This window comes from Panulirus ornatus, chromosome 1 (assembly GCF_036320965.1).
Source record: "Panulirus ornatus isolate Po-2019 chromosome 1, ASM3632096v1, whole genome shotgun sequence".
Classification (NCBI taxonomy): Eukaryota; Metazoa; Arthropoda; class Malacostraca; order Decapoda; family Palinuridae; genus Panulirus; species Panulirus ornatus.
Window position 1 is genome coordinate 21940198 of NC_092224.1, and position 13716 is coordinate 21953913.

At 46.4% G+C, this 13716-nt stretch overlaps 1 protein-coding gene across 2 annotated transcripts in view; it reads right to left on the minus strand.

Annotated features, from left to right (window-relative positions):
• Nucleotides 1-13716, minus strand: part of LOC139763053 (tyrosine-protein kinase receptor-like) — a 1458433-nt gene that overhangs the window by 15577 nt on the left and 1429140 nt on the right. For both annotated transcript variants that reach the window (XM_071688765.1, XM_071688676.1), the window contains one exon: nucleotides 10452-10677. In XM_071688765.1, the coding sequence (XP_071544866.1) occupies nucleotides 10452-10677 (226 nt within the window). The remainder of the gene's footprint in view (nucleotides 1-10451; nucleotides 10678-13716) is intronic.

A 13716-nucleotide genomic window follows, 5' to 3' on the forward strand; every position in this document is an offset into this window, starting at 1 on the left:
AAACTGATAAACCATTAACAAAACCCAAGAAACAAGGAAATATATGGAAACTCGTACAGCATACAAAATGATCCGGTCTACAACCATTCAATGAAGCATTTCATCTCAGTTTCAGTCACTCGTCTTACACGGTTCACACACTGCGAATGAAGCAGAGAACAACGAACTGGGTTTCGAAGGAGACATACCGAGTCAACAACACACATCTCGTGTTACTGTGGACCCAGACGGATGTGCTTCACCCAGTGCGACACGGAACACTGGAACATTCATCAGAGTCCAGTGGAGTCGAAAATTTGCCATTTGGTCACGTCACGTTACGGACGCACTCAGTCGTCAACTGATGTTTATGATGAATTCCCAAATCACGAATAATGAGATATATAAGGGAATTTTCTACTTGTGTTTCGTAAGGTTTCGAACCACTGTCCCGAGATGTGGTCGGAAGGGTCTTCTTGATAACGTCTCGCTCAGAGGAGGTATGTCACTGGGAGGTGTGTGTGGTGTGACAAGGTGTGTGATGACTGGTGTAGGGAGGCGTGTGTGAGGGAGTGTAGGGAAGTTTTGTGTGAGGAGATGAAGGAAGGTGTATGTGATGGGGGTGTAGAGAGGCGTGTTTGAGGGGGTGAAGGAAGGCGCTATGTGAGGGGGGGTATAGGGAGGGTGTGTAAGGTAGGCGTGGGTAAACTAGTGTATGTATGTTGATCGCACGTACAAACACACATAACAAAGACAGCAACATTATAGTGTGGCTGCCTGAACATTAATGATCAATCTACCAATGTTTTTTTTTCACTTCTCTGATTATCCACATCTACGTATATCGGGACGAGTCTCTGGAATGAGAATCCTCGCAATGATAAACTTGATCACTAAAGTTTATAGCAAAACACGTTTCTGTTAACCTAGTGACACACTGTGGACGTGACAGTAGACACATGAAACTAAACCACTAGAGGATGAGGCATCTCCGGTGTGACGGTCCTTCAGCACGACGGTACGATCCTTCAGCACGACGGCACGATTCTTCAGCACGACGGTACGATCCTTCAGCACGACGGCACGATCCTTCAGCACGACGGTACGATCCTTCAGCACGACGGTACGGTCCTTCAGCACGACGGTACGATTCTTCAGCACGACGGTACGATCCTTCAGCGCGACGGTACGATTCTTCAGCACGACGGTACGATCCTTCAGCACGACGGTACGATTCTTCAGCACGACGGTACGATCCTTCAGCGCGACGGTACGATTCTTCAGCACGACGGTACGATCCTTCAGCACGACGGTACGATTCTTCAGCACGACGGTACGATCCTTCAGCGCGACGGTACGGTCCTTCAGCACGACGGTACGATCCTTCAGCGCGACGGTACGGTCCTTCAGCACGACGGTACGGTCCTTCAGCACGACGGCACGATCCTTCAGCACGACGGCACGATCCTTCAGCACGACGGCACGATCCTTCAGCACGACGGCACGATCCTTCAGCACGACGGCACGATCCTTCAGCACGACGGCACGATCCTTCAGCGCGACGGCACGATTCTTCAGCACGACGGTACGATCCTTCAGCGCGACGGTACGATTCTTCAGCACGACGGTACGATCCTTCAGCACGACGGTACGATTCTTCAGCACGACGGTACGATCCTTCAGCGCGACGGTACGGTCCTTCAGCACGACGGTACGATCCTTCAGCACGACGGTACGGTCCTTCAGCACGACGGTACGATCCTTCAGCGCGACGGTACGGTCCTTCAGCACGACGGTACGATCCTTCAGCACGACGGCACGATCCTTCAGCACGACGGTACGATCCTTCAGCACGACGGTACGATTCTTCAGCACTACGGTACGATCCTTCAGCGCGACGGTACGGTCCTTCAGCACGACGGTACGATCCTTCAGCGCGACGGTACGGTCCTTCAGCACGACGGTACGATCCTTCAGCACGACGGTACGATCTTTCAGCGCGACGGTACGATCCTTCAGCACGACGGTACGATCCTACAGCACGACGGTACGATCCTACAGCACGACGGTACGATCCTTCAGCACGACGGTGCGATCCTTCAGCGCGAATGTATGACCATTAGGTACGATGGCGTGACCACTGTCCTAAACCCGAAGGGCCACGCCAGTTGTGACATCATCAATACCCGACGATCGTACCTTCGTGTTCACCGGTCGTGCTATCGAACTGAACGCTCGTACCTTCGTGTTCACAGGTCGTACCATCGTACTGAACGATCGTACCTTCGTGCTCATAGGTCGTACCATCGTACTGAATGCTCGTACCTCCGTGTTCCTGAGGTTAAACTCGCGTTTCCCACGCAAGGCCGAGGTAAAAACGACATCTTTCCAGCTGGGTCGGAGCCAGCCAGCTGACCCGATGATAAGGTCTTCTGGGCTGGAGGAGTCGACAGCTGCGTGCCGTCTGGGACTTGATGATCAGCTGCACAGAAATGGTTGAAGAGTGATTTCTGTCCTTGAGGAAAAAAAAAAAAAATATACTGATTTTTGCTCGAGGGAAAAAAGGTAATCAGAAGGTAATTCACGAAGAGTTACCAGGGACCAACCACAACACTAACACGCTGTCGGACGAGATGCCTCAGGAACCAGCCACGTCAACAACCTGCCACGTCATCAGTGATCAAGTAAACCATCCAGGTCTCTTGTTACATCATAACACCAAGTGTTCTATGAACGACACCACTTAAGCACATCCTGTCAAATGGTCCTGTAACCAACCACGCCACAAATATGCCAACATCCTGACGTACACTGCCATGACCAAACACGTCCCCCGTAACCAACCACGACGACATCAAACCACGTTCCATGTCCTGACGGGAAATCAAGCCACAAGAAGACCACCACCACCACCATGTCTGAATTACCAGCGATCAATCACGCCACACGACGTATCAAATGCCAGACGACACAGCCTCTGTAAACACACCATTAAATGAACCACTTAAGGAAAAGTTTCCCAGTGTTTATCCGTCTAGAACACATGTATAAAGACCAGAGGAGTCTCCCTCCAGAGGCGGGAAGGATTCCGCTGGATGAATCTAGCGAGTTTTAGCAGTTTTCGAAAAGACTCTTGTCTTGATGGACGTCAGTCAACATTAACTTGTGTAGCCCCACCAGTGTGCTCCCCACTCCCATGATGTGCGAGTCAAGGAATTCTTAAAACATATTCTTGATGCTCAGATTATCCTTAATGAATCTCATTAAGGGACGTCCATCATTATCAGGCAGTGGTTTATTTCCATAACGTATCTTAAATATAGATATCTCTTTGCTGCAGAGGAAAATACAGACACAACACAACCCATTCTCGATTCACCTACTTGGGAAATATCCACGACTAGAAAATTTACATTTTTGAAAGGCTGTAGGCCACCGAGCATTGGTTCCTGATGTATATGTTGATATTTCGCCAAGTGATCGTTTACAGTATCGATACGAGTGACTGTTTTCTATATTCATCTGAGTGATTGCTTTATATATCATGAAAATACAAAAAGAAAAATTATTCTTTGACATTACGAGATGAGGTAGGTATGACACCCCTGACACACATATTCTGATATCCGTTTCTGCACATCTTCAGAAAGAAAGAAATATATACTTGTATCAAACTGATTTTAAGTCAAGATAGTAAAAGAAAAAAATGTTAAGTAGTGCAAGTCCTTGATGCGACAAAAGCTTCAAAGGATATCGTAGGATGTCTATTATTTCGTTACGCTTTCGAGATATAGTATGATGAGGTCAAGTTCCCTACAATCTGTACATCTCTAAGCACTGAGGTTTTTTGTCGGAACACAGGCAGGTTTTGACACACACACACACACACACACACTATTAAGTTTCCAGAAACACCATCATCCTCTTGGAAACACCAACAGGTTCTCAGAAACCCCCTAGGTTTTTCGAACCATCAACAGGATATGAGGAACCAAAGCAGGGATACATAAACACCAGAGGGTTCCTCTAACCACAAGCAGGTGTTCAGTTTCACGATGGCCTGTGTGTGGACAGACGAAGAGCCTTGTCATGAATCCATGCTAACAAGATATGGGTTTGCCTCAGCACCGTAGGACTCCAGCCACACACACACTGAACCTTCAAGACTGCGAAAGTCAAGAAATACAGCAAACGTTACAAAAATGTATTTCTCTCCCCTCACACCGAAGTTCGGACCCCCGTCGACTTGCAAATTACCAATATGAACCTATGTCCAATTTTGTTTCAGAATAACCTAACATCGAAATTGTGAGACTTCAAACGGCGGGAAGAAAAAGAGAAAGTGAGAATTTCAGTATCTTTCCCAGAGTTTCGTGAATACACCTGGACAGAACATAGGAACTGAGGCCACTGCATGAGGCCTATAGGCCAGGCCCCCATGCTAGGCAGGTCCCGAGTCTGTCCACCCTACAACCAACAGCAAAACTGTAGTAGTAGCAGTTCATGCTCCCCACAGCTTTTAAGCAAGTGTCATGGCGTTAAAATATTAAAAAAAAACATATGTCGGAGGTGAAGGCAACGTTCTATATATATATAACCTTTCTGCTACGTGGCAGCCGACCACCTACTACTAGCCTCTGAGAGAGAGAGAGAGAGAGAGAGAGAGAGAGAGAGAGAGAGAGAGAGAGAGAGAGAGAGAGAGAGAGAGAGAGAGAGGCTTACGACGGAATTTTGCAGGGAACGCAGAGCAAGCGCGTATCGTAGGAAACCCTAGGGTAACGCAGAGCGCATCGCTTGTGTTGTCAAATGTTGTGTGTGCGGAGGAGGGATAGTGTGTTTGGGGACTGAATGCCAGCAGCCTACACGTGTGAGTGAGGCAGAGAAAGAAAAGAAGAAAGCGGTCTGTGCGAAAGAAGTGAAAGGTCAACAACCAATCTCGTGCTGACTCGAGAGATAGATAGATAGATAGAGAGAGAGAGAGAGAGAGAGAGAGAGAGAGAGAGAGAGAGAGAGAGAGAGAGAGAGAGAGAGAGAGAGAGAGATGGGTGGATCTTTGTTCCCAATAATTTTTTTTTTCTCATGACAAAGGCTCCAGTGAAGGAGAAAACTGCTAATCGATATCAGACCTTTAATAGCAAAAAAAAAAACAACAACAAAGAAACTCAAGAAAAAAAAAATCTATGAGTTTTTTTGAGGACGTGGAATCCTCGTCTTTTGGTACAAAGGACAGCTACAGGTCGTAGCAGTTAGGAGAAGCATGGGAAGATGTACAGTCCTTAAGTTTAGCGATGGAAGGAAAGAAACCAACACTGCATCTGCAAGGGTTCCTTCAGTGCACGAGAGAATCACACACACACATACAAGACATATTGCTGATGGTAGACGTACGACGCTGTAGGGACTACAGCAGAGGATGGATAGTAAGATACGCAATAAGTCTTGCGTGTTTATACGTCTTAGAAAACGAGTGAAACCAGGATGGTAAGATGAGGTGGGAGAGAGAAAGAGAGAGAGAGAGAGAGAGAGAGAGAGAGAGAGAGAGAGAGAGAGAGAGAGAGAGAGAGAGAGCCTCCGGGGTGAGGCAAGTTCTCTGGTAGTGAGGCCAGCGGGAGATGTGGACAGCAGAGGCAGTGACTGTAAGAACGACGATAGATTTTTTTTTTCGTATATGAAATGGTGGGGAAAGTTAGATTAGGGTGAGCATTGTACATGCGGGAGAAATGTTCTCATCCTCCCAGTGATCGCCAGATGAGCTGGAAAATCAATAAATGTTGGCAGCTACATGAGGTAACCACGTACGTGATGTTGGCAGCTACATGAGGTAAACACGTACGTGATGTTGGCAGCTACGAGAGGTAACCACGTACGTGATGTTGGCAGCTACATGAGGTAAACACGTACGTGATGTTGGCAGCTACGAGAGGTAAACACGTACGTGATGTTGGCAGCTACGAGAGGTAAACACGTACGTGATGTTGGCAGCTACGAGAGGTAAACACGTACGTGATGTTGGCAGCTACGAGAGGTAAACACGTACGTGATGTGGAAATTCGCAGTACTGCTCAGCAAGGATGAAATGCTGGATCATCAAAAGCATTGAGAATTCCAGGGAAACATGTTTTATTCAGAGACGAATATGGTGAATATTTCCACAGTCGCCGGCGCCTCCCTCTCTCATTACCGGCGGGTTTGGATTTGTGGTATATATATATATATATATATATATATATATATATATATATATATATATATATATATATATATATATATATATATATAATTTAACAGAGACTGAAAAGACCCAATATGCAAATCTTTTTACGCACGCACCTTTTCAACAACCTAGGAAATCTACATTCAGGAAATACAAGACGGGTGTTGATCCCTGGCAGGTCTGACAACCTCGCCCTAGGGAAACACAGCTCCTCTCCCCTCCACTCTTGATGCTTTGGGAGATTTCTTTATATGCAAAGCTTTCACCTCCCTCCTCTCCTTTCATAACCCATCACTCTATCATTCCTCATACTCCCTATTCCCAAACACTCCACATATCCGTCTCTCCACCGTTTGATACACTCAACAGTCCTTCAGAATATACAATCCATTCTATTTTTACATCTTCATCGTTTTCCCACGAGATATTACCGTCGCCGATCTGATGTTCTCACACTAAATTTTCTTCTGACATTTTCTTTTTTTTTTTCTCGTCACCTCTAACCGTACTTTTCCCTTGACGTCTCATAATTTCATCTTGTACTCCTCCCAATCATCTTGACTCCTTCCCTGCAGATATCGTCCATACAAGTCTCTCTTTATTTCACAAACGATTTAACGTCCTCATCCCACCACTCAGTACCTCTTCTTATACGCCTAGATCCCACTTTCCACAGCTCCCACACACCTAACTCGCACACTTGTGTACTGTTTCCCCATACCTTCTCCTCTTCCACTTCTTTCGTTTCACTTATTATGACGCTTTTCTATTCTCTTCTCAGTCTCTCCTGGTATCTTTGATCGCAGGATACTCTTTTAAGTTTATTCACTTGTCTCTATTCCTTAACCCTTCACTATATTCTACAATGATCTCAGTCATTATAAAATCAAACATTCCGCCTGTTTTCCCTCTTAGCACGTTCACATCCAACAATCTCTTCTTTGTGTTCCGGGATGTAAACATACAATCCATAAACCCATAAACACGACAGTATGACCCTCGAGCACGACGGTATGACCCTTGAGCACGACAATATGACCCTTGAACACGACGGGGCGACCCTTGAGCACGACCGAGTAACCCTTGGGTATTATGGCCTGACCTTTGGCTCGACTCTCAGGTGACATGCCAGAGGCCAGGCTCTCATACCCAGGACCATACCGTCGTGTTCAAGAGTCGTACCGTCGACCTCAAGGGTCATCCCGTCGTGCTCAAGAGTCGTACCGTCGAGCTTAAGGGTCGTACCGTTGTATTCAAGGGTCATACAGTAGTGCTCAAGGGTCGTACCGTCGTACTCACGGGTCGCACCATTGTGTTCAAGGGTCATACAGTAGTGCTCAAGGGTCGTACCGCCGTACTCAAGGGTCGCACCGTTGTGCTCAAGGGTCGTACTGTCGTGCTCAAGGGTCGCACTGTTGTCCTCAAGGGTAGTATCGTCGTGCTGAAGGGTCATACCATCGTGCTCAAGGGTTGTACAGTCGTGCTCAAGTGTCATACCATCGTGCTTAGGGGCCACACAGCGACAGGACCCTCCTCTCTGGGAGTTCCATGTTCCACCAACATTTTTCCAGCAGGAGTCTTACACATTTGATCCTGGTTTTTCAGGACCTCAGTCACTGACCCTCACTTCACCTCCGCTACAGTGTTTCAGTCGTTCATCCAAGTAACATTTCAGCTTTGGAAGGTCAACCACTGAATTTAGATACGTTTCAGCCACTCATGAAAGCTACGTTTCTGCTCAAGAGTTTCAGCCAATGATGTCTAGTAATGCTTTGCTTCAGTTTCAGTTGCTAATCCAGATATCTTTGACAATGACCCAAACTATATTCCAACTTTAACGTTTAGAGCCAATAACCCTGACTTTAGATGCGACGAATATTTCAAAGTTACAGTCCAATTTGCTCTGTTTCAAGATACCGAGATTCATCTACTCCCGTCTATATTTCGATTTTCACTTTCAGTCTGCTACACGAAACGTTTCGTTCAAAATCTCAGCTACTGTTCCCAGCAAACTCCTCGTCTTTAAAGCTTCAGCTTTTAATCTCAGGCAATCGATTCAGTCGCTGATCCTAGCGGCATCCACGTCTCAGAGTTTCAGCTTATGATCCAGGCACCATCTCTGCTTCACACAGTTTCGAACACTTTTCCGAAGAAACACCCATACTCTCATACAAAGCTTCGGACACTGATACTGGCATTATCTCCGGAGGCTTCACATAAAGCTTCAAACACTGATCCGTGCGACACCACTGCCTCATAGAGATTTCCATCCTGTGTCTGATCTGAGTTACCTCTACGTTGGCCCTTGTTTTCCGTCAAGCCGATCACGCTCGTTCCTGCACACCCGATCACTTTGTGGTGATCTTATGACCGTGTGTCTTGCCCAGTCCCTGGCAGACAGCCACACGCCACGTGAGGCAGGGTATTGCAACGCACTTCCTTTCTCGCATGATCCAACATATTCACTACACATAACCTAAATGCGAAGCCATCCGATGATCTCTACTGGCGAGTTGGGAGATTAGATTCGCAAGAAAAACGATCGTTTCAGAATACTGGTATGAATGGAATTCTCGTCGTGGTTACTGATGAAATTTTCATTAATATCTGGTGGTGACTAATGGTGGTTTTCCTAGAACGAATCCATTTTATTCCTATATTTCCTGATTTTTCGAGGTTAACACTCGACTGTCGGCGACACTACTTAATCCATTCCAGGGTTTCAGTTCGTTATACGAATTTCCTGATGAAATAAGGTAGCCTCCTCTGTTAGTATTTAGGTTCCCTTCGCTGTACAACAGGAGCCTCACCTACAGTACACTGAACAACAGAGACCTCACGAACGTACATTATCCTCCATTACCAGTACAACAGCCACCTTAATTTACATCTAATGTTCCGAGTTTGTGCTTTAATTACCTACTAATGGCTCTGTGAAGCTGGATGTCTTCTCGTTTCATTCCATTACGTAGTGCAGCTGTTGATATTCACCTACGAGTACGTGATGGATGAATTAATGTTTTCCAAGAAAGGGATGAGGTCATTGGTTAACACTAGGTATTAATTTCTGTCTATGCGAATAATGAAAATTTCCTATGACAATTTTCTCAATAAAACTATGAAAACTTTCACAATAACTCATCTATCTTCCACCTGCATCGATCACAATTATAACCTGCAACTTGTCTCATCTATACAGACAATAACAATAACCTACAACTCCTTATTACTATACAGACAACTAAACTTCCATCTGCCCAGGTGACACCTATATCTCACCACTAACTCGCTACACAAAAAAATAGCATAAAAGAGAGAGAGAATAAAAGGTTCTTTCTCAGATACAAGGAACAAAAGGCCTGGGAAGGTGGAGTGTAAGAGTTTAGCCCCACAAGGGAACCAAAGACAAGAGGTAAACCGCAGGGGATTAGTTAAACCAAACTCCTCCACCATCAGCTGAGAGAGGTGGGTGTGGAGGTGGTGTCTTCCGCCACTGTGGCTTTGGAGGTGGGAGTGTGTTAGTCCAACCACTGTGGGTGTGCAGGTGGCGTTTTAGCTGTGGGTGTGGAGGTGTTCCGTGTGTTACCCTATCCACTTTGAGTGCGGTTGTGGTGCTGTGGTAAAACATCCTCTGGTGACAGGTAGCAAATCTCACTTGTATACCCTACTCTTACCTGTGCGACAGGAGCATCACCTGAATACAGTACCCTCCTTACCAGCACAGAATACTCTCATCTTCATACAGTACCCTCTGTACAAGAGACACTTCAACTATACACACAGCACACCCTGCTCACCTTTACAGAGGAGCCTCACCACCAACGTATGGTACCACCCTCACCAGCACAACAAAGACCTCAACTATGATCCTGAGCCTCACCTGTATGCAGTAACTATGATCCTGAGCCTCACCTGTATGCAGTAACTATGATCCTGAGCCTCACCTGTATGCAGTAACTATGATCCTGAGCCTCACCTGTATGCAGTAACTATGATCCTGAGCCTCACCTGTATGCAGTAACTATGATCCTGAGCCTCACCTGTATGCAGTAACTATGATCCTGAGCCTCACCTGTATGCAGTAACCAATCCTGAGCCTCACCTGTATGCAGTAACTATGATCCTGAGCCTCACCTGTATGCAGTAACCAATCCTGAGCCTCACCTGTATGCAGTAACTATGATCCTGAGCCTCACCTGTATGCAGTAACCAATCCTGAGCCTCACCTGTATGCAGTAACTATGATCCTGAGCCTCACCTGTATGCAGTAACCGAGCCGCTCGAGGATGGTGGTGAAGGTGGGACGCTCGTCGGGGATGGGGTGCCAGCACTGGGTCATGATGCGGTACACGGGTCCTGGGCAGTTGGTGGGCGGCTCCAGGCGGCCTCCGTTGGTCACCAGCTGCATCACCTCCTGGTTCCCTCTGCCAGGGTAAGGCATGTAGCCCAGCGACATCACCTCCCACAGTAGCACGCCGAACGACCTGCCCAGGGAGAGAAGAAAAAACAAGGTGGTTAGTTTAAAGAGAAGCGGCTGGTACTTACATGTGGGAAGGGCTTGTGTTTTTAGGAAGAAGTTACTGTGGAAAAAAGGAGAGAGTTACCGTAGGTGATAAGACAAATCAGTTCTGAACTAAAAGTTTATATATATATATATATATATATATATATATATATATATATATATATATATATATATATACGAACAAGATAGTGGGAGACGAGATTGCGGGCGGCCATAACTCAGCAAGAACACCGACAGGATGAACAAGGACACTCGCACCCTCACCATATCCCCTCCTCCTCCTCTTCGGTGATTCTTGTCAGTTTCTTGACGTTAATGCCTCTGGGCTGGAGGACCTGCCTGGTCTGCCGCCCGCCCGCCGATGGACGCTTCCATCACAAATCACTGCCACACTGTTCACCCTCTGAGCGCAACGGTACTCTACTCCTTGAACACGACGGCACGAACACTGAGGACAAGAGTTCGACCCTGAGTACGATGGCATGGTCTCTGACCTGATCCTGCGGGAGTAAGGTTTTAAAGACATGGCCAACCTATTCAATGACGTACCGTCAGGCTCAAGGGTGGGTCGTATCTTCGTACTCAAGGGTCGTGACGTCCAGTTCAAGAGCCGAACCGTTGTGTTCAAGGGTGGAACCGTCGAGTGCAAAGGTCGAACCGTCGACTTTAAGGTTCGCAAGGTCGAATGTATTTACAAATACTCCTAGTTTATTTCTTTACTTTTTCTAACCAGAAGCAGAAAGGATTCCAAAAATGAAGAATCCTCTGTTTATATATATATATATATATATATATATATATATATATATATATATATATATATATATATATCAGTTTTTCTTGTCAGAAACAAAGGTAATGGAAGCTTTTAGTGGAGCATTATCTGCCTTCCCCGGCCCTCGCTCGCCTCCTGCCTCACACAACATACACGGGAAGGTCTAGACACACCGGGGGTCTGGGGGCAGAACCCCCCGGCTAGAAAACACTGATCCCCTTGGTTAGGTTTGGTTAGGTTAGGTTAGGTTAAGTTAGGCTTGGTTAGGTTAAGTTAGGGTAGGCTAAGTTAGGCTTGGTTAGGTTAGCTTAGTCAGGCAAGGTTAGGTTAAGTGGGGTTCATTATCTCATAAACAAGTAAATTGTCGAGAGAAATGAGGGTCAAAGTCGTTCGAATCACGTCACGTACCCTCGGGTAAACATAATATCACTCTCTCACACACACACACACATACACACACACACACACACACAGAAAAAAAAAAAACCTCGTCGTTAACTGTTATATTACTTTCGTCATGCTTCAAGTACTATCTTCATCCACTCCCTGCCATCAACTCCACATCTTCCACATGTCAACATCCCTCGTTCAAAAACCTTGTGAACATGCGGGTGTTGTGAAGATGAGGGTGTTGTGAACATGCAGGTGTTGTGAAGATGAGGGTGTTGTGAACATGAGGGTGTTGTGAAGATGCGGGTGTTGAGAACAAGAGGATGTAATGAAGATCAGATACAGTGATACTGCCACCTGACCTGACCCACAAGAGTGTAATAAAGATGCTGTGAAAATGAGTGTAAAGTTAAGACGTCCTCTGAAGTGACTGCAGTTTGAGAGAGGTTTTAGCAGATGAGTTCAAGTCGTGTCTCCCTCATTAATGAACATGCTGGTGCGTGTCAGTGTGACTCGTGAAAGCTGGCGTTTGGAGTGAGTTAAATCAGTTTCTTAAGCACAACCTCACAAAATGTTACGAGCTGCTCCCACCACACAGGCACCGTATCCTACCTCCAAACCTAACGTACTAACCCTATCTTTACCTCAAACCCTCTGGGTCAAATGCTAAACACACACAGAGGGCAGAAACTCACAGAAAGAACAAAAACATGTAATGTGAGTGTCGGCGGTTCGTGGGGTGTGTACATTTTCCTCTAGGGGGGTCTGAGGTGTGGATGTGGCCTTATACTCCCCGACCCCTTTGGCCCGGGTGGCGGCTGAGACCCCAGACCTCTGGAGGAGGTCCATCGTTCCTCGCCCACCAACCTGTCTGGTGTGGGCGGCGGCCACAGCCCCTGTAGTGCTGCCCACGCCAGACACCTGGCGGCTGTGTCGTCCACCGGGGTGTGGGAGGTGCCTGGCAAGGCTGTGGCATATCTCGTTCATGAATTCAACTTTTCTGCGAGAAATTGAGTTGGCACGAACTGCCGTCAGGCGTCGACAAGTGTACCGCAAAGAGTAAACACACCCAGTTCATGAGGTAAAAAGAACATTTCACACTCACTCAACAGTAACACAAAATTATATATCCACTTACAACAACAACACACACACACACACACACACACAAACACACATCCATCACCAAGCGCTCAACACAGTCATCCTCCCGACACTCACCCCACCCATCACCTGGACCTCATCCAACAGTTCGGGATGAAGTCACTGCACCATCCCCGCCGCAGTCACCTCCTGTCGCAGGAGATCACTCGTCCCCAGTGTTGCAGTGTGGCACGGCAGAGACCGTAACGATCATACCCATGGTACCAATCACTATAAAAACAGCTCTGTTCTTATCAATGTGAACATCATCAGTGACTAGTAAAGTGTAAACCAGTGACCTGTAAATTAGTAAACTGTAAACCCGCATGATATACATTACCTTTTACTTCTGTTATATATATAATTTTCTGTATATATTCAGCCTCTGGCTGGAGTTTACTCAACAAACCGTTAATTATCAGCATTTAGTATCACACACACACACACACACACACACACACACACACACACAGATGGGGGACACACGAGTGTAAAAACTCCCTCCCCCTTACAGTATAAATAGGTAATTACACTGACACACAGATGCCGACTGTTAATTGATAATTATAAACCAGTTCCCCAAATTAAAAACTGCATGTTTAATGAGTTATTCAATACAGAATCAGTCACGAGGAAAAAAACCCCTCCATATAAAAAAGACGTCCGAGGCCGAGTTCAGCAGTGCTATAC